Here is a 24,745-nt window from a genome sequence, read left to right as displayed (position 1 = left end):
CTGGGTGAGGGATCCCTCCTCTGTTGCTCACCCTGAGGTTTCTCCGATTTTTCCCTGTTGATCTACTAAGAGTAACCCGCTAAATGACAACATGCGCAAACCGCATTATTTAAATGAGTGTTTTGCGCGTTGTAATCGTTTCTGCCATGGAGAGTGTGGACAGAGAGCTGGATGACCACAAAGACAGAATGAAAATTTGATCCAATGGATTAATAGAGACGGGCAAATAAACATATTGTCGAGCTGTAGCAGAAGAAAAGTGGGAGACTATCTATGAGAAAGTAAATGTGGTTGGTAAAACAAGAAGAGAACAGATGAATTGAAGAGAAGATGAGGAGATGACCAGAGGGATCAAGACGGAGTGAAGGCAGCGGTGACGTCTCTCAGTCCTGCTCCCAGAGCTGAGCAGCCAGGTACTGGAGAGGGAGGAGAGGAGAGGAGCGCACCGGACGAGAGAGGTGCGGCGTGCGTAACGGCGCTTATAGGACTTTTGATCGCATGATCAACCATCTGAACACAACTATCATATAATTATGTTACAGCTTGGCCTGATGGAAATTGTCCCAAAAAAAATTAAATAAGTCTATTTTTCAAGCTTGTTTGTAGCGGAAGCTTTTTTGGTGTGTCTTTTTGTTACGAAGACAATTGGTATCCATTTGCAACCGTCATATGGACATGCACTGCTACGCCGAGACCCCCTGTAACTCAGAGAAGCCACGGAGGACTCTGAAACTTCTCCCAGCCCTTAGTCCACATGAGGGGGAGTAGATAATGAGTGAAATTTCCATTTTGGGTGAACTATCCCTTTAACAGGCGTGTCAGGTGACTAATCCTGGGTGGGGGGGCTGCTCTACCAGGGCTTGTGGCTTGGGGAAGTGGGATAGACGTCAGGATGAAGGCAGTCAGAAGCTAGGCGAGTTTCCTCATCACCAGCTTAAACATTCTCTAGAATTTCTACTCTGGTCCGTGACCATTAGAACTTGAGAAATTACCCTTTAAACGGAGAGCTGGTCCAGTAAAGGCCTTAGTAATAGGGGCTTAATACCGGGGATCTAACAAGAGATAACGTCTGTCGACACACTCACACTGCACCAGTAAAACCAGCAGACTGTGGATCTATCCGTCCTTACAGCCACTAACAACATCATATCTGTCTGTTCAGTGTTCAGAGACTCAGAGTTAAAAAGTAAACCTGTAGAGGCCGACTGTGCTGCACACAGAAAATCTACAGGAAGTGATAACAAATAACATGCACAATCAATAATGGCATTGGTATCAATAAAATCTATCATTTGTATTTTACAGGTGGCTACTTAATGAGGAAGATGTAAACTGACATTTGACACTGAAACAAGCAGAGTGGAACCAACAGCTCAGTGAGTTCATGTACTTACCAGAGACGAGGGTCAGAAACACTGCTCTATCTCTGTTCTACAGTTCCTTATATGCGCATCTGTCTGTCTACACAGACGCACAGGAAGTCACACCCATTTCCCAGAATCCTGTCTCTGCAAAGCTGAAAGTAAAGTTTCTGTATCTTCCACAGATTTGAAGTCAACGATCTGTTATGACGAGTCACCATCATGCCTGTATTTTAACCACATGCTGCTTTTATTTAATGTTGACCGTGTCAAATCATGTTGTGTTTAAGGACAAATATAATACCCACCGGATGTTCGAGGTCTGATGGTTGCTGTGGTAAATGAAGAATCACAACAGGAAACACTGCTGCTGAAACTGTCTGAGTTATTGACTGTGTCACTTCCTGATAAACACAGAACTAACAGTCACTGTGGGTATTAGAAATGTTTACCTCAGGACAAACATCGTTCACAGCCTTCACCACGATCCATCCTTCAACTGATATCATAACGTGATTGGACAGAAGGAGCTCCCACTGTTGAACTACACACTCTTCTTCTGGACACTGTCCCCAAACTAATGCTGAACACAGGAAACCGACGAGAAACTGACGGGTCACACATTTCACTGCAACACCTGACACTGGTTCTGAACTATGGGGTCAAAGGTCATCTCAACAGAATGAACGTTAATCATGTGTAAACAACAGAGGAGTTAATATAGTACACATGAACGTCCACAGCTGCAGTGATCTAATAGAAGGACTGAGGGGAAGTGGCTCTGCTCCGTCCTGGTCTCATTAAGAGTCTGTTCACACGAGAGTATGAAGAGTTAAAGATTAAAAAAAAAAAAAGAGAATGAAGAGTCGCAGCAGCAGCAGTGATGGCGTCTCCATCTCAGGATCTTCTCTGTGGAGCAACATGGAGGAGAAGCTACAGAGAAGCTCTGGACTCTGGATGTCACAAACTCCAAGGCTGAGATCTCCAAAGATGGAGATGTGAGCACCTCCCACTGTTCCTCCCACTTTACAAATAGAGGCCCAGTTGAGGCCTTCCCCCTTTTCCTTTGTCTCCAGACTCTGTGTGTGTGTGCTGGTGGTGCTCACCTGAGTTTGCCATGCGTGTTTGACTTCAACTCATTGTAAGTAAATCTAAACTTATTTCAACGCATTAAGGTTAAGGTCAATGTTTAAGTTTCAAGTATTTTAACATGCCTAAGTTTAACGAGAATCATATGGTTTGATGTGTTTATGGATAATGAACTTAAAAGATTGATTGTATTCTAATTTAATGGTATTTCGTTGTATTTATCAGGCATGAATTACTTTGTTTCCTTTCTTTCTTTTCTTCCTTTTAGAACCATGGCACTCGGTGACACCACCCCCTCAATTCAAACGTTAAAACAAATAAACAGAGATTAAATGCAAAGCAACTTCTGTGTCCTGGTGGTTTGTGTGGCTCCAGTCTGAACCTTCACAACACTGCATCTGAATCTACTGAGTGAACACGTGAACGTTTGTGCTGATGACTCCATGATGCTTCAGCGTTACAGGACTGAAACAAAGAAGAAGTAGAAAGAAGGAACTGAAAGTGACTGATGTTTCAACACGTTTCTGTCTCCATCACTTTATTATCACGTTGCTTTATGATCAAACAGTTGCATTATGTTCTGCATTTAGCATCATGCTAACGTCTGACAACAGGCTACAGTGAGCGGTGTAGGCGGAGCTATGAGCACATCAACACACACACACACACACACACACACACTGACAGCATGAGAGGAGACAGTAGAAATCTGTACAAGGTCATTAAAGGTCATTTCAGAATAAAGTCTCAGTCTGATCAACTCAAATTACATTAAATTAAAACTTTGGAGGTGGATTCATTTTTCTTCTGATGCTCCATCATCAACAAAACTCTTTGTCCTGTTTAGTTGCTGTCTTTAATACTGAGACGTCGGGCTGAGACGCGGCTCCTTTGTCCCCTCTGGTGGGGTTGGTTCAGTCAGAGTCCTGTCCCGTGCTCCAGTGTTTCTAACACACCTTTCTTTCTACTCTACCAGAAAACACCACCTCAGATGCTACTGTGCAAAAAAAAGCTCACAACTGGTTCCCATCATCAACCGGTCAGAGGAGAAAATCAAACTCAGGTAACGTTGCTCCATAAAACACCACCGTGGTGATGGTGGAGATCAGCGACTGATCCACAGGAAGAGTCAAAACTAAAGTTCAGTTTCAAGGATCATTTCTGTTTTTTACAACCTGGACCTTATTTCTAGCATAAAATACGATCATTTACTCACCCAGATAACTTTGGTGTCATTTGGAGTCATTTTGACGAAATTAGCCCCAGTGGAGAGGCGTGTATATCCATATAATGCGAGAACACGGGGCAGCGCAATGCAGCCTCTAAATAACACATTATCTGCAGAGAAACTCCTTCATTTCACCAATATTTAGTTGTGATAGGCTAGTGCTATTCCCCTCTGAGTCCGGGGTTAGCTGTTATCAACATCCGGGGTCTGTAGGTTGACCTGCTGACCTCTGACCTGGATGATGTCATCTCTGAGCTTGTTGCTACGGCTAATGCTATGGTTCGTTTCTACGTGTTTCTGACTTGTCAGAACAAAATGAGCAGCTGGATGAAGTTCAGCTTCCACAGGCTTCCTCTCCTCAACCTGGACTCACTAAAGCTCCGGCTGGTTGAGATAAACATGGACCCGAATGCCGAAGCAGAATGATTATTATCAGAATGAGGCGCGCTGTGCGGCGCTCAGAGATGACATCATCCAGGTCAGAGGTCAGCAGGTCAACCTACAGACACCGGATGTTGATAACAGCTAACCCCGGACTCAGAGGGGAATAGCACTAGCCTATCAGAACTAAATATTGGTGAAATGAAGGAGTTTCTCTGCAGATAATGTGTTATTTAGAGGCTGCATTGCGCTGCCCCGTGTTCTCACATTATACGGATATACGCGCCTCTCCACTGGGGCTAATTTCGTCAAAACGACTCCAAATGACACCAAAGTTGTCTGGGTGAGGAACTGATCGTATTTTATGCTAGAAATAAGGTCCAGGTTGTAAAAAACGGAAATGATCCTTTAAAGGCATTCACACGGGGTGACGGTGTAAACATGACGACGGGTGCAGACGCCTCAGGAGCTCCCGACCGTCAGAGAAGAGGAAGAGGAGGAGGAGGAGGAGGAGGAAGAGGAGGTAAAGCACCGACCTGAGGAGCGTCTGTCTGTTCTTCTGCCACTCGCAGGAGTCGGGAATCGAACCTGTGAGCGTCTCTGAGCCAACCGCAGAGCGAGCGTGAGGTCACCAGAGGTCGTGAGGTCATAGATACACATACTGACTAGATGCCGCCTTCTGCTTCTCAGCGTACGTCAACACGGCGGCCATCTTGGTCAGGGGTTTCTGACCATAGACATTAGGGCTGGGCCAAAAAATCTATGTTATATTAATCGCGATTTTTTTTCAATTTTTATTTTTTTTGGGACGACCAATCTTTATTATTCTGTGCCATTACACTCAACAAAGTCAAACCGGCCTGTTGTGTTCGTTTGTTCACAGATTACGAACACAACAGACAAACTGATGTGATGTGTGTATTGTTTTTTGTAAATATGACTTATGATGTATTGTCAAGTGTTTGGTTCAACCAGCTCTTGTTTAAGGAAAGAAAATCACAATAATTGAAATATAAAAATCACAATACTTGTTTAATCAGAATCGCAATTTAAATCAAATTGGGACCCAAAAATCGTTAAGAGAATTGAATCGGCACAAAAGTATATCGGCCCAGCCCTAATAGACATATAAACGTCTGACCAGCAGTCAGACCCGGTCAGACCCTTGTAGAACACATTTTAGTGTATTTATGCATGTGGGTGTGTGTCTGAGTATCTAAGTGTATGTTTAATACATAAAAAAAATGTATAAACATTTTTCAAAAAATGTGTTTTTTTGTTGTATCATAAATAGCCTATATGTCTAACATTTATAATAAACCAAATGGCTTGAAAACCGGTTGAATATTTGGTGAGTTGTGGTGATGTTAATGGTTGATAGACGTCTAGTGCAGGAAGTAGACACGGCTTCCCCCTCACCAAGATGGCCGCCGCGTTGACGTATTCCACTCAGTAGAGCTGCCTGGGAACGCAGCATCTAGTCAGTATATATCTATGTCGTGAGGTCACCAGAGGTTGTGAGTGTGTGTCTCTGTCAGTGCCCGATCCGTACCCGGAACAAGATCCGTTCCAGACGCTTCTGCGCAAGCGCCAGCAATGCTAACTGCTAGCCTAGCAATAGAGCAGCTAAACGTCCGCCGTAGCCTAGCGTTGTTAAAACGTCACTTCATTCATTTTAAATATTTTTTTAATGCGAGAAAGTCACAGTTTAGAGTCCTGATCTGTGGTTTGGAAGTTTGCTCCGAGGTTTTAGGAGAAGTGCAGAGCTAGCTGGGAGCTCGGCTCATCTCAGAGGTTAGCAGATTAATTCATGGTCTCATTGATTAGTTTGTGTAAATGAAAAGTGAAGCTTCAGGAGGAGCTGGTCAGAGGAGCAGTGCTGACTTGCTGCTGTCTGTATGTGCAGAAATCACCACATTTACATCAATAAATACATGTTTTACATTAACTGATTGGTCTACATTACATTTCATTTAATAAATTAATTTAAATTCGTTGCGACGTGCTTGTGTTTTTCCTCATAGAACGTCTCTGTTTTCATGCATATCCCCGGTGTCGCCGTAAACTAAAAGAAGGGGGAAGTGCGCATGTGCGTGTGCAGAAGCGTCTGGAACGGATGGTGTTCCGGGTACGGATCGGATCACCCGTCCAAACATCTGGACCAGCTGTTGTGGTCTGAGCCTCAGCCTCAGACTGAAGGCACCGCTGAATGACCTCTGACCTCTCGCCCCCTCACACCTCACTCAGTCTTCTGCTCCGATAAGGAAAAGGAGGAGTCAGGACACTTCCTGTCCACTCGGACCGTTTGGTTTGTGACGCGTGGACCCGAGAGACGCCACAGAAACTTCACCGCCACCGTCCAGATGTTCTTGTTCAGGGCGGCTGCTGCTGCTCCGGCAGATGTTCCAGTCCGGTCTCTGGCAGCTCCAGGATTATTTGGCAGCTGGTGGTTTTGGTTCTGAGAGGACGTGGGGGTCGGTGGGGGGTTAAAGGAGGAGGGGGGGTCACCAGTAGAAGGATCGCGACAGGAAGTTGGTGGCGGCTCCGAGCCAGCTGCTCCCGTCCTGGCCGGTTCCCACCCGGCTCACCGCCTTGTCCGGCTCCTGAGACGGACTCTCGTCCTCCGGGAGGTAGTCGGGAAGGTCCACGTCCCGCTGCACCGCCACGGAGCCGTCCTCCCAGAGCGGGATCAGGATCTGGAGACACAGACAGGAGAAGAACTCAGTCTGAAACCAGAACTTCTTGTTTTACAAATGGGATCAAACATCAACGTAATGATTTGCCCTGAGGTGTGTTTGTTGGGCGCTAAGGTGGACGGTGGAGGATCTGATACAAAGCAGCGACTAGTAACACTTGCTTTTCTCTCTGTAACTCTTTCGCGACCATTGACGAGTTAACTCGTCAAAACCGTTTTGTTTTTTTACAGATTACGATAATAGACACTCTGACATACCCTGTGTGTGAATATGGTTCCTCTGATATGTAAAACTGTTTTAAACTAAAATCAAAACATAATGTTTTTTATAAACTGTGTGATCTTGGTTTTGTTTGAGTAATCATCACAGTAATCACATTTTCACTTTTCTTGTTGTTTTCTTGCACTTTTCTTGTCTAAAAAAGAAAAAAAATACCGATCTTGGTAGAAACCGGAACTTCTTGTTTTACAAATGGGATCAAACGTCTTGGTCAGGTTCACTGTGTACTGTTGTTGGAGTTTTGGGGGGGATTTGTTGACCTATACATTTTTGGAATCTGCAGACCTTGGGGAATCCAAAAACCAATGTTGCCACTTACACAAGACACCTGTATGGCTGCCATTTTAGGAATTTCAAAATGGGCGCCATAATATACAGGATTTCAATTATCTTGGCCTCTAAACAACCTAGAAACTCAATTAAACATGCCAAACCTATGTTTTCTTAGAATTGGGCTCATAATGGGCTCTACGGACGGAAACTAGCTTTGAGCTAAATCCGGCACACTTACAGGACGCCACGGCGTTAAATTGTTCATTAATGTGCACTGTCCTCGACAAATAAACAATAAATGAAATGAAATGAAATAAAATAATCAAGCTGTGGCGCCCTCAAGAAGTGGAAAAGGAAATTGTTACTTTAATTCCATGTCAGAAGTCCTGGGAAAAAACACTTTAAATGTCTGCATAGAATTATATAAACATTGACAAAGGTAAATGAAAACTAGAAGGTCTGCAGATTCCAAAAATGTATAGGTCAACAAATCCCCCAAAAATTCCCACAAAAGTACATTTTTGTACACAGTGAACTTGACTCTGATCTCCACATCACTGAGCCTCAGTCTGGTCTGATGGACGGAGCTGGTCTCCTGGGTCCAGTTGTTCAAAGGTAATCCGATCGGATTTTGGATAATGGATTGGATCAAATCTTGAAAATGGGTTGTTCAAAACCAAAAACGGATTCTGAGATCGGATTAGATCACGTAATCCAATCTTGGTTTTGATCTGGATAAAACCCTCAGTTTGTGTTGTTCAAAACTTTTCAGTAGGATCGGGAAAACTTTGATCCAAAAAATCAGGATTATTCTGATCCCAGCAGTTGGGTGGATTCAGGAACAAAATGTGATTTAAATTAAATTCAAACTGGTCAAATAAACTAAATATTCATAATGTAGTAAATATACATTTATTGATTTTTATTTTGCACTTAATTTTAAACCACAACAGTGATTAGTAAATAAAGTCAACTTTTGAATATTCTACAACTGAAAAACTTTCCCCCAAACTGAATTTAATGAAATTGAATTTTGAATTTGAACCACATGCAACATTTGCTTTTTTCAGTGTATTTTACCAGCCCAACCAGATGGGGTCTGGCTGTTTAAAAGACACTGAAGAAACAACAAAGAGCACAGAAAACAATGCATACACTCTGTTTTCATATAAACACACTTTGAGAGACCTCATGCTGCTGTTCTACCTGTTGTTAACAGACCAATCAGCCCTCAGTGTGATGCACAGTCCCATCTAGAGCATCATTATCCGGATTTGGTAATCTTGAAAATTTGGATTTGGATCAGACTGATCTGGGATAAAAGTAAAACAGATTACGTGATCCTGGATAGCAAAAAAAGGGGATTTCAAAATCCGGATCATTTTTATCCAGATTGCACCTTTTGAACAACTGGGCCCTGGGTCCAGAGCTGAGATGGGATGGATCTACAGATCTACAGCTCTGCAGCTCTGCATCACTGTGACTCTGCTGCCCCCTGCTGGAGCTTCTGTCACACTGACCTCGTCTCCGTTTTCTGCCTTCACCACCTGCTGAGCCTTCATCACCTCAGTGGAGGCGATCGCCGACGCCAGAGCCTGAAGAGACAAAACATTTTAATTTAATGATCATGTGGACTATAAAACTGCTCAAATGATGTATGAAGTAAATAATAATCTGCTTCCAGACGGTGTCTAGAGGATGTTTCAGACTGGAACCAGTAGATATGAACTAAGACGGAGTCAATCAATGGAATAATCTAGAATTAGAAATCAAACTGTGCAACACACTTAATAGATTCAAAAAGTTATTCAAAAATAATATTATTAATAAATATAAAACTGATTTATAAATACCAGTGTGCTTATAAACTGCTGTATGTAGAATAAGCAGGTTTTTTTTTGGTTGTTCTGTAAAAAAAATTTAAATTGAGTGAACGGAAAATGTTAATTTAAGAAGGGTAGGCAAAATAAGATGATGCTTCAGCCTCTTACACCTTTTCAGTCAAAGTGAATTGTATTGCTTGTTGTTTTTTTGTTCTGATTTGTTTTGTTTTGTTTTTTATTTACACTGCAAAAACTCAAATATCTTACCAAGAATATTTGTCTTATTTCTAGTCAAAACAAATCTCATTCTACTTAAAATAAGACTCATCACATTAAAAAGCAGCTTGTTTTTAGACACTTTTTACTTCTTTCAAGCAGATTTTCACTTAAAAATCTGATAGTGGAGCAAGTTTTTCTTTCTTATTACAAGCACAAAAAACTTATTTCAAGTGAAAATTTGTTTGAAACAAGTGAAAATGATCTAAAAACAAGTTAATTTTTAGGTGATGAGTCTTATTTTGAGTGGAAAGTGATTATTTGACTAGAAATGAGACATTTTGACAAGAAATAAGACAAATATTCCTGGGAAGATTTTGAGTTTTTGCAGTGTATACCTTTATATTTGTCTATTGTATTTGTTTTTATAAGACCGAAATAAACACACTAAACAAACAAACAAACATTTACTGAGGATCAAACAGTCAAACACAACTAGTCCAGTAAAAAGCCCTGGAGACGTCACGGCAACCGGAGCATCCTCTGTTTCTACGGTTTCAGATTGGTTTATTTGTTTATGGTTCCCTAAAAAAAATCCTCCCATCATCTTTTCATTATATATTTGCATACAATTATCAATTTCACACCTATTCCACACGTAACTCTTGTCACCTGAGAACCCAATATTGTTGTACCTCCCGATCACAGTTCTGTTACTTTATCATGGGCCAAGAATATGGAATTTATTACCTGCACATTTTTTTAAATTTATCTTTACAACAATTTAGGACTCAGAGCTCTTAGTCTAGTACGAAGAGGGGGGTATCATGCACCCCCCGGAAATATACTTCTAACCAGTGTTTCTAGATTGGAAAAAATGTGTAGAAAATGATGAGCTATGTTAAAAAGTTGTCAGAATGTCCCATGTATCATTTTTATGCAAATTAGTGCCGCCATTATCGAAAAAACCTAATTTCACTATATCTCAGCCAATATTGCAGATATCTGAACAAATAAGGTGTCTAGACCCATGTTTTGGGGGTCAGAGATCACAATAAAACTATTCATAAAGTGATCACATGTTGGTGGCATGCTAGTAAGCAAACCTAACCCTTTTACCAATTACAAGACGCCAATATTGGAGATACCAAATAAGGTGTCTAGACAGAGGTTGTTGTGTGTTTAACCAAGGTTTATTTGGATCAAACATCAATGCTCATTAATAGAGACCATTTACAGTCTATGATAGAGATGGAGCATGTCATACCTGCTCTACTAAGGATGTGGCTGTCTTGAAAAATTGCAGTCATCTTGAAATTAATTAATTAATGCTCATTAATAGAGACCATTTACAGTCTATGATAGAGATGGAGTAGCCTAAATTGGTTCCATTCCTTAAGTTTTTTAACTGTAATATGTTAACAAGATTGAACAAGACATTTTCACCTGCTCTACCCAATGTTTAGATCAGGTGTTGTATGTATGCAAATTAGCCATACGTAATTGGATTAAGCACTGTTGGCTCATGTCATACCTGCTCTACTAAGGATGTGGCTGTCTTGAAAAATTGCAGTCATCTTGAAATTTAAAGTGGTCAACTTGTTGGTTGACCGATGGAGTCAACTCATTCCAGTTTTCATGCCGGTACCACCACAGCAACTTCATATATACATGTGCCGTCAAAACGGTGGAATTTATGCAAATATATGCAAATTTGCTCATGTTAACAAAGAATTTCAAAAAACTTGTAATACATTTTTTGTCTGTCTTAATGTAAGTAATCAACTAATTTTCATGGAGATATCTAAAGGTTAAAAATTTTACCCTATACACGTGAAAAAAATGTTTTATATGCGTATAAATGGGATATGTTTGGGTGTTTTTCTAAACTTTCCCCTAATGGGATTCTTCTGGGCTTTTCTTCCCTCACTCAGGACATGTTGAGGATACAAAACCAGTTGAGTTTGCTTCTGTTGCAATTTGTTTAACCTTTTCTCATAAAATGACTGGACTATGAGTATTATGTGAGTGTGTATGTGTCTGGCTATGAGTGTGGTTATTAGAGGAGGATGATTGTTATCTGTGTGTTGTATGTGTGTCTGTGTGTGAATGTGTGATGAGAGTGAGAGAGAGTGTATGTGCACTTCATGATTTGGCTCCTGTTTCCCTGCTTTTATTAGTGCATTCTGTCAATTTTTTTTTTTATATTATGGTCATGATGTCACTTATGTCCTATTTCAATTAATCTTAATATTGTATCTGTTCCCACTTTACCTGCCCAGGGACTACAGGCGGGAATGAGCAGTTGTTGCTATAACAACCTGGCTCAAAGCATCTCTTCTTAATGTTTTTTTTTGTGCATTGTCCCTGTTTTAAATAAATAAATTCATCCATTCATCTGCTGACTGAGCTCCAGCCCTGAGCTGGTCTGATGAGGAGCAGATGAGGAGTCTCACCTCGGCCTTCAGGTCCGAGCGGATGCGGACGATGCACCTCTTGACGGCCATCTGGAAGGTGAAGCTGATGACTCCTCTGATCTTCAGCAGAGCCTCCTCACACAGACTCCTCCGGCTCTGAGCAGGGACACACACACAGTTCAACCCTCAACCAAATGGTAATACATTACTGCTCCCAACACTGAACCTCAACCTGAAGCCGCCCAGGACAAGACCAGTGTCTGATGTCTCCACTCACACAAAGTGTGTCTCAAATCGCACACTTCTCTTATGGCGCTTTTCCACTACACTTCACAGCACGGCTCGGCTCGGCTCGGCTCGGCTCGGTAAAGGTGCTTTTCCACTACAGCTGAGTTCTCTAGTTCCTCCTCAGCGGGGGCGGGGGCGGCACGGGGGCGATCGCGGGGCCGCATTGTCCGTGTCTCTTTTTTCTCTCCTCTCATCAGCTCCAAACTGACTGGTCTGCAGCTCGTTAACAGACCACGGTGGTTTTACACAGCAACATTTAACTCAGGTGAAGGAACCACAACAGTCTGATACAGATCTGCTGCTCTGTTTTTGAAATGTCCAGGTTTGATTCTCATGTCGGACGTAGCGCTCGCGACTCTTCCAGTGACGACGCTCTGTCCAATCAGTGGAAGGCAGTCGGCTGACGTCACGTTTTAGTATCGCTTCGGCTGCTAGGAACCAGGAGGAGGAGGAACTAAAATAGTTCCTGGTACCGGGTAGGGCTAGTGGAAAAGCAAAAAAAGTGGGCCGTGCCGTGCCAGTGGAAAAGCGCCATTAGTGCACTTCCTTGCACTTACCGGAAATGACTCGACAGCTTCTTCTTCTATTTTTTAAAGGCTGATTGCAACCGGCCGTTGGAGCTCTATCTATCGCCGACACTTGACAACATTTTTTGTGGATCAAAACAAGCTGTTAAAGGGATAGTTCAACATTTTGGCAAATTGGCCCATTGCCATAATCCCTATAGTCATAGCAGTAGGTTCTTTACCACACAGAGTTGTTTTAGAGGGAAATACAGAGACTGATGATGAAAAACTGTCCCTGAAGGCAACGTGCATCAGTGGTTTTACATGAATTTCCCTCTAAAACAACTCTGTGGTAACGTTGTGTTATTATCTCAGTGTGGTGAATGCGCTCCTAAAATTTTAAGTTAGGGGCCACTGTGCTCCTAGTCAAAACAGTTAGTCTGGAGCCCTGGAATGAATGAATGAATGAATGAATGAATGGATGAACTGACCGAGTCGTCCAGGCCGTCGATGTGCAGCACGACGGTCTTGGCTCTCTTGTTGCTGGAGCCCAGGAAGAACTGGGCTTTGCGGCGGCCGCCGACGGCCTCGTCGGCCGGCTCGTTGCCGTCGGCGCCGCTGGCCGCCTGCAGCAGCTCGTAGATCTCCGACGCCAGCAGCTTCGTCTCCCCGGGCGTGGTGGACCTGGACCACGCGGGGAGTTCAGGGTCACTGGTTTGACTCAGGATATGTACAGCTACTGGACGTCAGCAGATAGCCTCGTAAACCAGCCTCTCTAAACGCATTTCATTTCATTTCTGAGGGAGAGTCTGGCCTCATCCGCGTTGTCAGCGTTTGGCCTGAAACCCTCAGAAGGCCGAGCCAATCAGCGTCGCCGCTGTGATTGACACAGCACGTTGGCAAGACAAGGCAATTTTATTAGTATAGCCCGTTTTTACCACCAGTTTGTCTCAAAGGGCTTTACATCCCATCATAACAACATCCTCTGTCCTTAGACCCTCACATCCACTGAGGAGAAACTCCATGGAAAACCCTTTTAACAGGGAAAACCAGGAGAAAGCTCAGGGTGAGCAACAGAGGAGGGATCATCACCCAGGACAGAGATGTTGTTACAGACAAGACAGATTACAGTTTATGTCACAGAATGTGCGAAATATGGAAATGTTGGCCAATCAGGGACCGACTGGTGCAACGCCCCGTCACTACAGCAACTTGCTGATTGGCTGAATGGGGTTGTCTGTCAACGCTACTTCTCCCGCCCAGCTCCTGCCCACCCCAAACGCTGACAGGGGGGATGAGGCCAGACTCTCCCTCAGAAATGAAATGAAATGCATTTCCGGGAGCGGCTGGTTAACGAGGCTAGTCAGCACCCTGATACATTTGTCTTTATATTATAGTTGCCTTGTTAACATTCATCTGCTACCTCTTAGTATTATTTAATAATTACCTGAATGCACCTTTAAAGGGACAACGAGGAGTTTCTCCATCGGCAGAACGAAAAATTCCGCCACAATAAAAAAGTCTGATATTAATGTGGATGAATCTCCGTTACCACTTGTTAATGGTCCATTTTAGATAAATCTATGGTTTTGTCTCTATGGTTATTTTGTTATTATTAGTGGTGGTGGAAATGCTGGGCGAGCCGACCAGCGTTTCTTTACTTTCGGTTTCGTGGCGAGTCATGAGAATAACGCCGCCGTATGAATCTCCGTTTATGGTGGGAACTACGACGGTATGTGATCGTCTTCCAACCTCTGACTTTAATTCTTGATGAATGAAAACATGAGTCTGTCTTGACCCGGTCAAAGAATTTCACGGTGCGGAGGCTCATAAATGTAGTGTGGAAACACTTCGCTTTAACAAAACTCCTCATTGTCCCTTTAACCTTTAAATCTATGTGTTTCTGACTTTGTTATTTCTGGATTTTGACTGAGCTCACAAACCTGCAGTTCCTCTCCTGACCACTAGAGTGAGTCTCCAACAGTGAGTCAGTCCCCACAGACTTCCAAGTTTAAATGTTAAAGGGATAGTTCAACATTTAGTCAAATTGGCCCATTGCCATAATCCCTATAGTCATAGCAGTAGGTTCGTTACCTTTAATTGTCGGTGCAAGCTGTTTTTAGAACGGTGGAGCAGAGCCGTGAGCTACTCAGAGCTACGCTACGGAGGCTCATTATGGGATTTCTTGGTTTCCCTCATCAAACTCATCAAATACACAATCCAACAACTCCACAACGCTCTGGTGGACAAGTTGTGAGCTGCACATTCACCACACTATGAGATAATAACACAACGTTACCACACAGAGTTGTTGTAGAGGTAAATTCATGCAAAACCACTGATGCACGTTGCCTTCAGGGACAGTTTTTCATCATCAGTCTCTGTATTTCCCTCTACAACAACTCTGTGTGGTAACGTTGTGTTATTATCTCATAGCGTGGTGAATGTGCAGCTCACAACTTGTCCACCAGAGCGTTGTGGAGTTGTTGGATTGTGTATTTGATGAGTTTGATGAGGGAAACCAAGAAATCCCATAATGAGCCTCCGTAGCGTAGCTCTGAGCAGCTCACGGCTCTGCTCCGCCGTTCTAAAAACAGCTTGCACCGACAATTAAAGGTAAAAACTAACCTACTGCTATGACTATAGGGATTATGGCAATGGGCCGATTTGACTAAATGTTGAACTATCCCTTTAACAGCCTGGTGCAGGAAGTGTTGTGGTGTGTCGCTCTGAGAAACAGACTGACTGATCGATCAGCTGATCAACTCCTTCACTTCACTGAAAATCGCCATGACAACGTGTGAAAGGAGTCGAGGTGAAAACCAAACACTCACCATTCTTTCATATGGTTATTTTATTTAACTTGCATTGTTTTGGTATGATTTGATTCTGTACGATCTTGGCATTGTTTTTACTTTGATATTTACAAATGTATTAATTTTATTTATTTATTTTTTAAATGTTGAAGTGAATCCCTTGTGCCTTGACATTTGCTGTTAAAATGCATTCAAGGAAAACTCAATAAAAAGAATTTTTAAAGCAAGAAAGAAAACCAAACACTCACTTCTGCACCACGGTCTGGAGGCTCAGCAGCATTCCCAACTCGCCCTTCAGCTTCTCCCGGTTGGCTCGGCATTCCGCCAGATACCGGATCGCCTGTCGGGTCAACCAATCACAGTCACCCAATCTGTTCCCTTCCTCCATCCTTCCTTCTTTCCTTCCTTCCTTTCTCCCTTCCTTCTTTCCACAATCCTTCCTTCCTTCCTTCCTGCCTTCCTTCCTTCCTACTTTTCCTTTGTCCTTCCTTCCCTCTTTCTTTCTTTCTTTCTTTCTTTCTTTCTTTCTTTCTTTCTTTCTTTCTTTCTTTCCTTCCTTCCTTCCTTCCCTTTGTCCTTCCTTCCTTCCTTCCTTCCTTCCTTCCTACTTTTCCTTTGTCCTTCCTTCCCTCTTTCTTTCTTTCTTTCCTTCCTTCCTTCCTTCCTTCCTTCCTTCCTTCCCTTTGTCCTTCCTTCCTTCCTTCCTTCCTACTTTTCCTTTGTCCTTCCTTCCTTCCTTCTTTTTTTCTATCCCTTTCTCTTTCATTTTACTTACTTACTTCTTTCTTTCTTTCTTTCTTTCTTTCTTTCTTTCCTTCCTTCCTTCCTTCCTTCCTTCCTTCCTTCCTTCCTTCCTGGCCCCAGGTGGACAACAGGAGGGTTAATAATAAATAGTATTTATAGAGCGCTTTTCACCTGAAGAACAAGTCTCAAAGCGCTTACAGAGGTTATAGAGAGCCGGAGCGGAAGCAGCCCCATGGGACCTCAATTCGAAAAAAGTCTCCATGTGAGTGAACGGGAGTCAAAGTTTTATTTTGTGATCCGATTGAATTGCGCCATGAGAAAACAATCTGTCCTCTACCTGTTTAAAACATCACGTTTCATGAAGAGAAATCAGCAGTTTGTTGTAAAACGGCAACAGAAGAATGTATTTAGTGTGAAGATGCTCTAGGACTACAGATCTGGTGTTCCACTAAAAATACGTCACCAACTGACACGGGAAAGGAAGGACGCCATGTGGTCGCCATGGTGACGTCACCTATGCAACTCTTTCTGTCTTTCTGGTTAAGGACTCTTCTGAATTTTATTCTACAATAGTTTTACAACAAACTGCTGATTTCTCTTCATGAAACGTGATGTTTTAAACAGGTAGAGGACAGAGTTTTTTCTCATGGCACAATTCAAACAGATCAGGAAATAAAACTTGGAGTCCCGTTCATTTACATGGAGACTTTTTTCGAATTGAGGTCCCATGGGGCCGTTACTTCCTGCTTCCGCTTCGGCTCTCTATAGCAGGGGTACTCAAATACATATGTCGAAGGGCCAGAATTTTTCTTAACAGACACCTTGGGGGCCGAACATTCAAATAGGCCTAGATTGAAATTAAATTCACCTTTTTCGTCTAATAATTTAAATATGTTTATTTTACTTGTAAGCATATAATTTTTATTTATACACTTCACGGTGTTTTGTAAATGTCTTAACATTATCATATCATCATTACATATCATGAGCTTTACACTGCTGACTTGTATCCTCAGACATGCCCTGTGATTTTCAGCTTAAATATGAAAGGAGGCTGACCATCACAGGACATGTCTGACTCTGTTCTGAGGATACAAGTCATTGGTCCTGAAATGTGTGTTTCTCTTCTATAAAACACATTCTACATCTCGGAGGCGATGTCTTTCCACACATGGGCTTCCTTCACCTTTCAAACGAGGCAGAGCTCAGTGGGAAACAGTAGGAGAGACACAGGCCGAGGGAACCGGGACACAACACCGGGGGAGAAGCAGGTCGTGCAGCTGTGCGCCGCAGACGTGCACGGAAAAACAATTGCGTCTCATCAAATGCGCGCGGCTACGGCTTTTGAGTTGTGAGCGTGCATGACGCGCGGCTACATTGAATGGGTTTGAGCGCGCGCAAAAGACGCTTCATCTGAACGGCCCCCCATGCATGATGCACACACAGTTGAACCAAGACGGCGGTGAAAATCACCCACGGTCTCTGCAGACAGGCAGGGAAAACCCTGCAGTCCAGCCCGCTCCCCAAACACTCGCGCATGGTGATTTGGGTTCGTCAGCGTTTCTGTATCCCAGTGCAGCGCCTCACAGGCACACACAAACGCTCTGCACGTGTTTCCATGTCCCAGCGCATTGACTTACAGGCGCACGGAGCCCGAGAAATACAGTATACAGTTATATGTAAACTAGTAGAACTCAGTCGCGGGCCTGATTGGAAGGTTCGGCGGGCCGGATGCGGCCCACGGGCCGCCTATTGAGTACCGCTGCTCTATAGGGTTGAGGTTGAGGCGGCTCACCAGCAGGGCGGAGTAGACCACCTGGGGGTTGGGGTGGTCTAGGAACAGGATGAGTCCGGGCAGACAGCCCTGGTCCTGGACGATGGCCCGCCGGTTCATGGGGTCGGCGGCCAGGTCCCTCAGCTGGTTGACCACGGCCAGGGCGTCCGGCTCCGCACTCATGGCCGCCGCTCACTCGCCCATACACGGAGAAACAACCTGGGGACGGCGGCAACAACAAACATTTAGGCTAGGGATGCACCGAATATTCGGTAACCGAATATATTCGGCCGAATATTGCAAAAAAAGCTACATTCGGCCTTCGGTGGAATGAGCGAAAAGCAAGGCTGAATATTAAAAAAAAAAAAACTGGAATATTCAAAAACTGTCAGAATAGTCAATAAACATTTACTTTCTTTGAAAATTAAGTTAAAAAAAAATATATTTAAAAACTTTATAACCACTTTCGGTATTCGGTATTATTCGGTTATTCGGCCAAGCGTTTTCATTTTATTCAGTATTCGGCTTCGGCCAAAAAATGCCATTCGGTGCACCCCTAATTTAGGCAAACATCAACAAGACTTCACAAGGTTTCAAAGAGGGGACACTATCCCCCTTATTTTTGTCATGTCATAAGCTACAGTCACTTTGGGGCAGCTTGTTTGAGTTCTTCACTAATAGTCCTGGCAAAATAGCGTTTTCTGACAGACTAATTGTAACAGAATGTTTTTCACCATCCATCATTTCTATGAGGTGTCCAGAACAACAAACTAAAAGTCCTAAGAAATCCTCGTTGGGGAAATATGTTTAATTCTCATCATTATTTACTGTATAAAGTCTATGGTGCTGACAACAATACACCCCAATGGGGCTATTTTTTCCCTTTACTGTAGTCCACGGTAGATGATTATAATATAATATAATATAATATAATATAATATAATATAATAATAATAAACCAGTCAGCTCTGATCCACCTGTTGTGTGGAGCTCAGCTCACACAGACAAGACAAGGTAGTTTTATCTGTATAGCCCGTTTTTACCACCAGTTTGTCTCAAAGGGCTTTACATCCCATCATAACAACATCCTCTGTCCTTAGACCCTCACATCCACTGAGGAAAAACTCCTTGGAAAACCCTTTTAACAGGGAAAAGCAGCTCAGGGTGAGCAACAGAGGAGGGATCCCTCATGTTGTTACAGACAAGACAACATTCGGCCGCCTCGACTTTTTATTTTTATTTCTAAGGCTGAAACTCATTAGGAAGATGATGATGATGGTGATGATGATGATGAAGCATTGTTCCAGTGTACAACATCATGTGGACAGTCTGCCTCCTCAGTAAAAGGGGTTAGTTAACCTATGGAACATTCTACCCACTCAGAGACTGATACAAACTCCTTTAACAGAGGACTAACAGCAAAACAACAATGCTCACATGTATAAATATGGACTTTTTCATTGCTACTATTCTTACTGTTAGGATCATGATTTCTGTTTGCTCAATCTCCTCTCGTTGATCTTGTGCTCTGTGTTTTTAGATTAGTCTGCTACTGTCATGATGTAGTGTCATGCACTTGGTTTCATCTCATACTGTTGATAATTATGGTCTGTGTTTTTAGATTAGCCGCCTATGGACTGGTGTTGAAAATTATATAGCACATGTGCTAAACACACCCAAGCAAAGCATCTGGTCTGTCCACTGGAACAGTCTCAATGTATCTGTGATGTAGCCTATGTATTTCTTGGGGAGGAGCTTTTTATTATTAAGCTCATTTAGGGTTTTTTTTTTTAACCTCTCCTGCACTCACTACTCTTGTTTCATTTCTGTTTTTTGTAATTGTCGTTTTTTATGGTGCAAATAAATAAATACTAAATAGTAAAATACCAGACCAGACCGGACTCACCTCGCCTCGGACGGTCACCGGCACCGAGCCCCGGGGATCCTCTCCGTCTGGAAGCTCCGGTCTGGTTCTGGTCTTGGTCTTGGTCTTGGTCCGGTCTGGTTCTGGTTCTGGTCCTGAGCGCCGGTGAAACCCGGTAACGTCGCTGTTTGCACCGACAGACCGACAGGAGAGGAGAGGAGTTCTTCCTGCTGGAGACGGAGCAGCAGCAGCAGCAGCAGCAGCAGCAGCAGCAGCAGCCAGGGCGGCGACGCAGCAGCAACGAGGCCTGTGATTGGTCGGACAGGGGCCACCTGAGTCTTCTGACCAATGAGAGACGTCCTTCTAGCAGTTAAAGGGCCCACGCCCCGGTGGTGTCGGCCAGCTGACGCAGGATCAGTTTGACCGGGTGGGCTCAGCTCCCGGCGCGTCCACGAGGCTGCGCGTAAAACTGTCCAAGCGCACGGAACCAGAACCAGAACCAGAACCAGAACCAGAACCAGAACCAGCGTGTCTGATCAGTGATCAATAGATGACTGAGTCAGACTGATGAGTCCTGATAGACTGGTCTCTCCTGAACAAACACAAACTGGTTTTACCAGAGTTCCATGTGTGAAGATCAATATTGATTGATTGATTGATTGATTGATTGATTGATTGATTGATTGATTGATTGATTGATTGATTGAAATTCTTTATTCAGTCGCATCACACAATAACATTATCGACAAAATAGTGAGTGAAAAGGCCCAGGCAGAAGCTTAATGCTGATATTAATGCCTGTCCTACAAACCAAATTAAGCTACCCAGCATTGTTACAAACAAGCAAGAAAACAAACAAACATAAAAGCAAAACTAACCCAGAAAAGGACCAGAACCAGTAAGATTAACAGTAGTATTTAAAATATATAGTGGTAAATACATTTTTAAATATCAGAGAAAAAAAAAACGACAAAAACAAATAAACATTAACATTTGTGACCTTTTTTTGTAAACCGAAAATGAACTGCACATTCGTAAATCCAGGTTAGCGTCATTCCATAACTCCCACAACAGATATACAACATCTCCTTTTAGTCTCTTTTCTAGCTTTTTGTTCAACAATGTGATACAACCACACAGAGAAGTGACTGGTACACATTATGGTGGTTTGTATTTAATGTAACAAAACGTGGGTGAACAAGATGATTGTTTGTTTTCAGCAGCTGGAAGGAGGAAACTGATGTGAAGAGTCATGTCAGTGTCGTCCAGCAGAGGCCGCCAGAGACCAGAGGCCAACGCTGACAGAAAACAACTGTCTGAGTCTAACTAAAATGAACATGAATCTAAAGATTTAACACCTTCTTCATCCAGCAGCTGGCTTAGCAGCAAAGGCAATAAGACACAGGTATAAAGAAACTGTGAACCTATACAGAAGCTTCAAGTGGTTTATATTGATGGATGTGAATTAGGGATGTCACAATTACTTGTTTTCACAATTAATCGTGGTATTAGACGCCACAATTAATTAATCGTAAAGATTCCTAAATACCGTCACTTTCCCAAAAAGATGATATGTTAGAACCATGTCGGCAAAGTAAAGGTAAATGCATGGATACTGGTAAATTTGTATGCAATTTGTACGTAACACTGAATTGGTAGGAATTTAAATGAAAGCGTGTCATTTGTAATTAAAAAAAAAAAAGATTAAAATAAACGTAAACATTTGGTATAGATTTGAAACATTTCCCGTGGGGGATTAAAAACTGGTCCTATATTGATACATATTTAAAATATTTTGTGTAAACAATCAGTTATGTAAGTATATTTTGGCTATATTTGATTTTACACATTCATAGTGTTTAAAAGAAATTGATATATATATATAGATAGATTGCATAATAATCGTCATAATCGTAATACCGTGATTATTTCTCTGACAATAATCGTACCAAGAAAATCTATAATCGTGACATCCCTAATGTGAATAGTAATAAGACCTAGATGGAGCAGTGCCAGTGAGATGTCTGTGGCTGCCAGAGTCAACAGCTTTCAGGCAGCGCTAAGAAACCTAGTGTATGAATTCACATGTAGACCAGATGAGTCAGGGAACAGTGTCATCATGGCTCTAAACACCAGAGGGAGAGCTGCACTCAATTCTCAGGCAGCACTGGCACAAAAGTCTGTACATTCACTTGTTTCAAAAAAAGATGTGTCCTTTTTATAGTGTTATTTTAACAATCTACATCTTTTTGTCTTTTATTGTACCTTCTGTCAAATGGACAGAGTCTGCAATAAAGATAGATAGATAGATAGATAGATAGATAGATAGATAGATAGATAGATAGATAGATAGATAGATAGATAGATAGATAGATAGATAGATAGATAGATAGATAGATAGATAGATAGATAGATAAGCTTTATTTCGGTGTCACTCCACAACACACAATAAAAATCCGGAGACAATATAAAAATACAATATTCATTACAAAATTACCCGTTCCCCCTTGACAAAATTAAAAGTGTTGGGGACCACTCAAAAAGAGAGTTGTGAGACACCAACTAATAAAATCATAAATAAAAACGCACACGATATGAGTGAATGAATGAATGAATGAATGAATGAATGAACCAACCAATAAACAAAAGGTCAATCGGTGCAACTGCTAGATAAGTTCTGGCATCTTGACTTTTTGTTTTCTGTCTGTTTCAGCTGGACTGAAGGTGTAGGTCTGGTTCAAGTTCAAGTCGACTTTATTATCACATATAATTACACGTAATTACAGTGAAATTCTTATGTAATGTACCTTTGGTCATTTGCATAATATACAAGAAAATAAAAAGAAGAGGAGAAAAGACATTTAAAAACCAGAGAGGTTGGTAATAAATTTAATAATATAAAAAGTGCAATGGCAATCATATAAAAAAAAGAAGAGAGAGGAGAATGTGCATTGCATATTTTTTTTCTACAGGTATTTTTATGTTATTACAGGGTTTATACAGGAATCTTGAAGTTAATTCTAACACCTTTTTAAGACTTTTTCAAGACCTTCTCAACATTTTTCAATATCTCACCGCCACTTCAAGCTGTAACCATTTACATCAGTGACACGTTTAACTTAACAGTTCTAGTTTGTGATAAAGACTATAGACCACTATGATACAACAGTATTCTAAATAGGCTGGGATAATAAATAAAAGGCAAAGTTTATAATAACCCCCCCCCCCAAAAAAAAAACATTGCTCCACTCTCAAAAAACCAAAACAACAATCTTCTTTTCTTTTTCATGTACCGGTTCATAAAATGAATAAATTCACACACTTTCACAATGATTTTTAGGACTCAAACTCTCGGACAGCTAATTCAGAAAAAATACCTTCAAAATTTAAGACTTTATAAAGTTGTGAAAAGACTTTTTAATACTTTTTAAGGGTCTTCATTTTCCCAAAATTGATTTATCACCTTAAAAGAACATTTCAGATATCTGCAACTACGTTCTTCCTAGGACAAATTACGTCACTTTTGCCATTCATGTGTATGGGGTTTGTCATTACAGATATCTACAGTTCAGTTGCAGATATCCACAATGTGAATTACAGATATCTGTAACTGAATTACCACTAGTACTAATTCCAGTTTGAGATATCTACAATTTGATTCTGACTCGTCATAATTCCATTTCAAGATATCTTTAATTCACCTCAATTAAAGATATCTACATGTCCCTTTTCAGATATCTGAAATTAAGTTTTGACTAGTCAAAATGACGTTGTAGATATCTGTAACTGGAATTAGTACTAGTGGTAATTCAGTTACAGATATCTGTAATTCACATAGCGGATATCTGCAACTGAATTATAGATATCTGTAATGACAAACCCCATACACATGAATGGTTACAGTGACGTCATTTGTCCTAGGAAGAACGTAGTTGTGGATCTGAAATGTTCTTTTTGACAAGAGGTAAAACTGAATTACAGATATCTTGAATAAAAAATCCAACTATTCAAAATGTAGTAACGACCAGTCAGAAAGACGTTGTTGATATCTACAATGTTAATTTCGGAGAGTCAAACTTAGCTTTTAAATGTTAAATCCGCTCGCCATAGTAGTGGTCTCTGTGTTGTTCTTATCAGACGGTTGAAATACAGACGCTGTCAGTTCACCTGTCTGCAGAAAGAGGGAGATGCTCCATGTCTCTGCTCCATCACCACACGACCAGAGTCTCTGAGAAGAAGCTGCAGTGGATCCGTGGAGCTGCAGCGACAGACTGAGAGCCACAGTGACAGGAAACACCAAGACTCAGTACAACAACCTGACAGCTCCTCACTCAATACAATACAATACAATATAATACAATACGATACATATTTATTTATATAGCACATTAAAAAAGACAACCCAGGTTTTCCAAAGTGCTGTACAATAAAACATACAAGCAAAACTAGTGGCAATAAAACTAGATGGGATACAGCCAAGGCAAGGCAAGGCAAGGCAAGGCAAGGCAATTTTATTAGTATAGCCCGTTTTTACCAACAGTCTGTCTCAAAGGGCTTTACATCCCATCATAACAACATCCTCTGTCCTTAGACCCTCACATCCACTGAGGAAAAACTCCATGGAAAACCCTTTTAACAGGGAAAAATCGGAGAAACCTCAGGGTGAGCAACAGAGGAGGGATCCCTCACCCAGGACGGACAGACGGGACAGAGATGTTGTTACAGACAAGACAGTTTACAGTTTATGTCACAGAATGTGGGAAATATGGAAATGGAAATAAAACATGCAGTAAAACAATAAAACAAGAGTGAAGACATATAAAACATAAAACTAAAATGTCAAGGAAAAGAGATGAGTTTTTAAAAGAGATTTAAAGTGCTTGAGTCCTAATATGCAGAGGTAAGCTGTTCTACAATGTCAATGAAGAACGACAGCTGCATCATGTGGTTTTAGTTCTAGTTCACCTACAGAGGGAACTTTATCAAGTTA

At 41.8% G+C, this 24,745-nt stretch overlaps 1 protein-coding gene across 2 annotated transcripts; it reads right to left on the bottom strand.

Moving 5' to 3' along the window:
- Positions 1-6,562: 6,562 nt before the first annotated feature.
- LOC146969668 (armadillo repeat-containing protein 1-like) lies at positions 6,563-19,797 on the bottom strand. Of its 2 annotated transcripts, XM_085803676.1 has the most exons (7): positions 19,779-19,797; positions 17,913-18,086; positions 15,622-15,713; positions 13,049-13,241; positions 11,803-11,919; positions 8,828-8,902; positions 6,563-6,755 (listed from the first exon to the last, which is right to left on the bottom strand). In XM_085803676.1, the coding sequence occupies exons 2-7, from the start codon at positions 18,072-18,074 to the stop codon at positions 6,564-6,566; spliced, it is 831 nt and encodes a 276-aa protein (XP_085659802.1). In that variant the 5' UTR covers positions 18,075-18,086; positions 19,779-19,797; the 3' UTR covers position 6,563. The 2 variants fall into 2 exon arrangements, with proteins under 2 accessions (XP_085659802.1, XP_085659801.1); XM_085803675.1 differs by lacking the exon at positions 19,779-19,797 and having other exon boundaries at positions 17,913-18,102.
- Between the last annotated feature and the right edge of the window lie 4,948 nt (positions 19,798-24,745).

Source organism: Trachurus japonicus, chromosome 17 (genome assembly GCF_045865225.1).
Source record: "Trachurus japonicus isolate A0001 chromosome 17, Traja_1.0".
In the NCBI taxonomy this organism is placed as follows: domain Eukaryota; kingdom Metazoa; phylum Chordata; class Actinopteri; order Carangiformes; family Carangidae; genus Trachurus; species Trachurus japonicus.
Note: the sequence above shows the minus strand (reverse complement) of the source record. Positions and strands in the feature narration are given on the sequence as shown.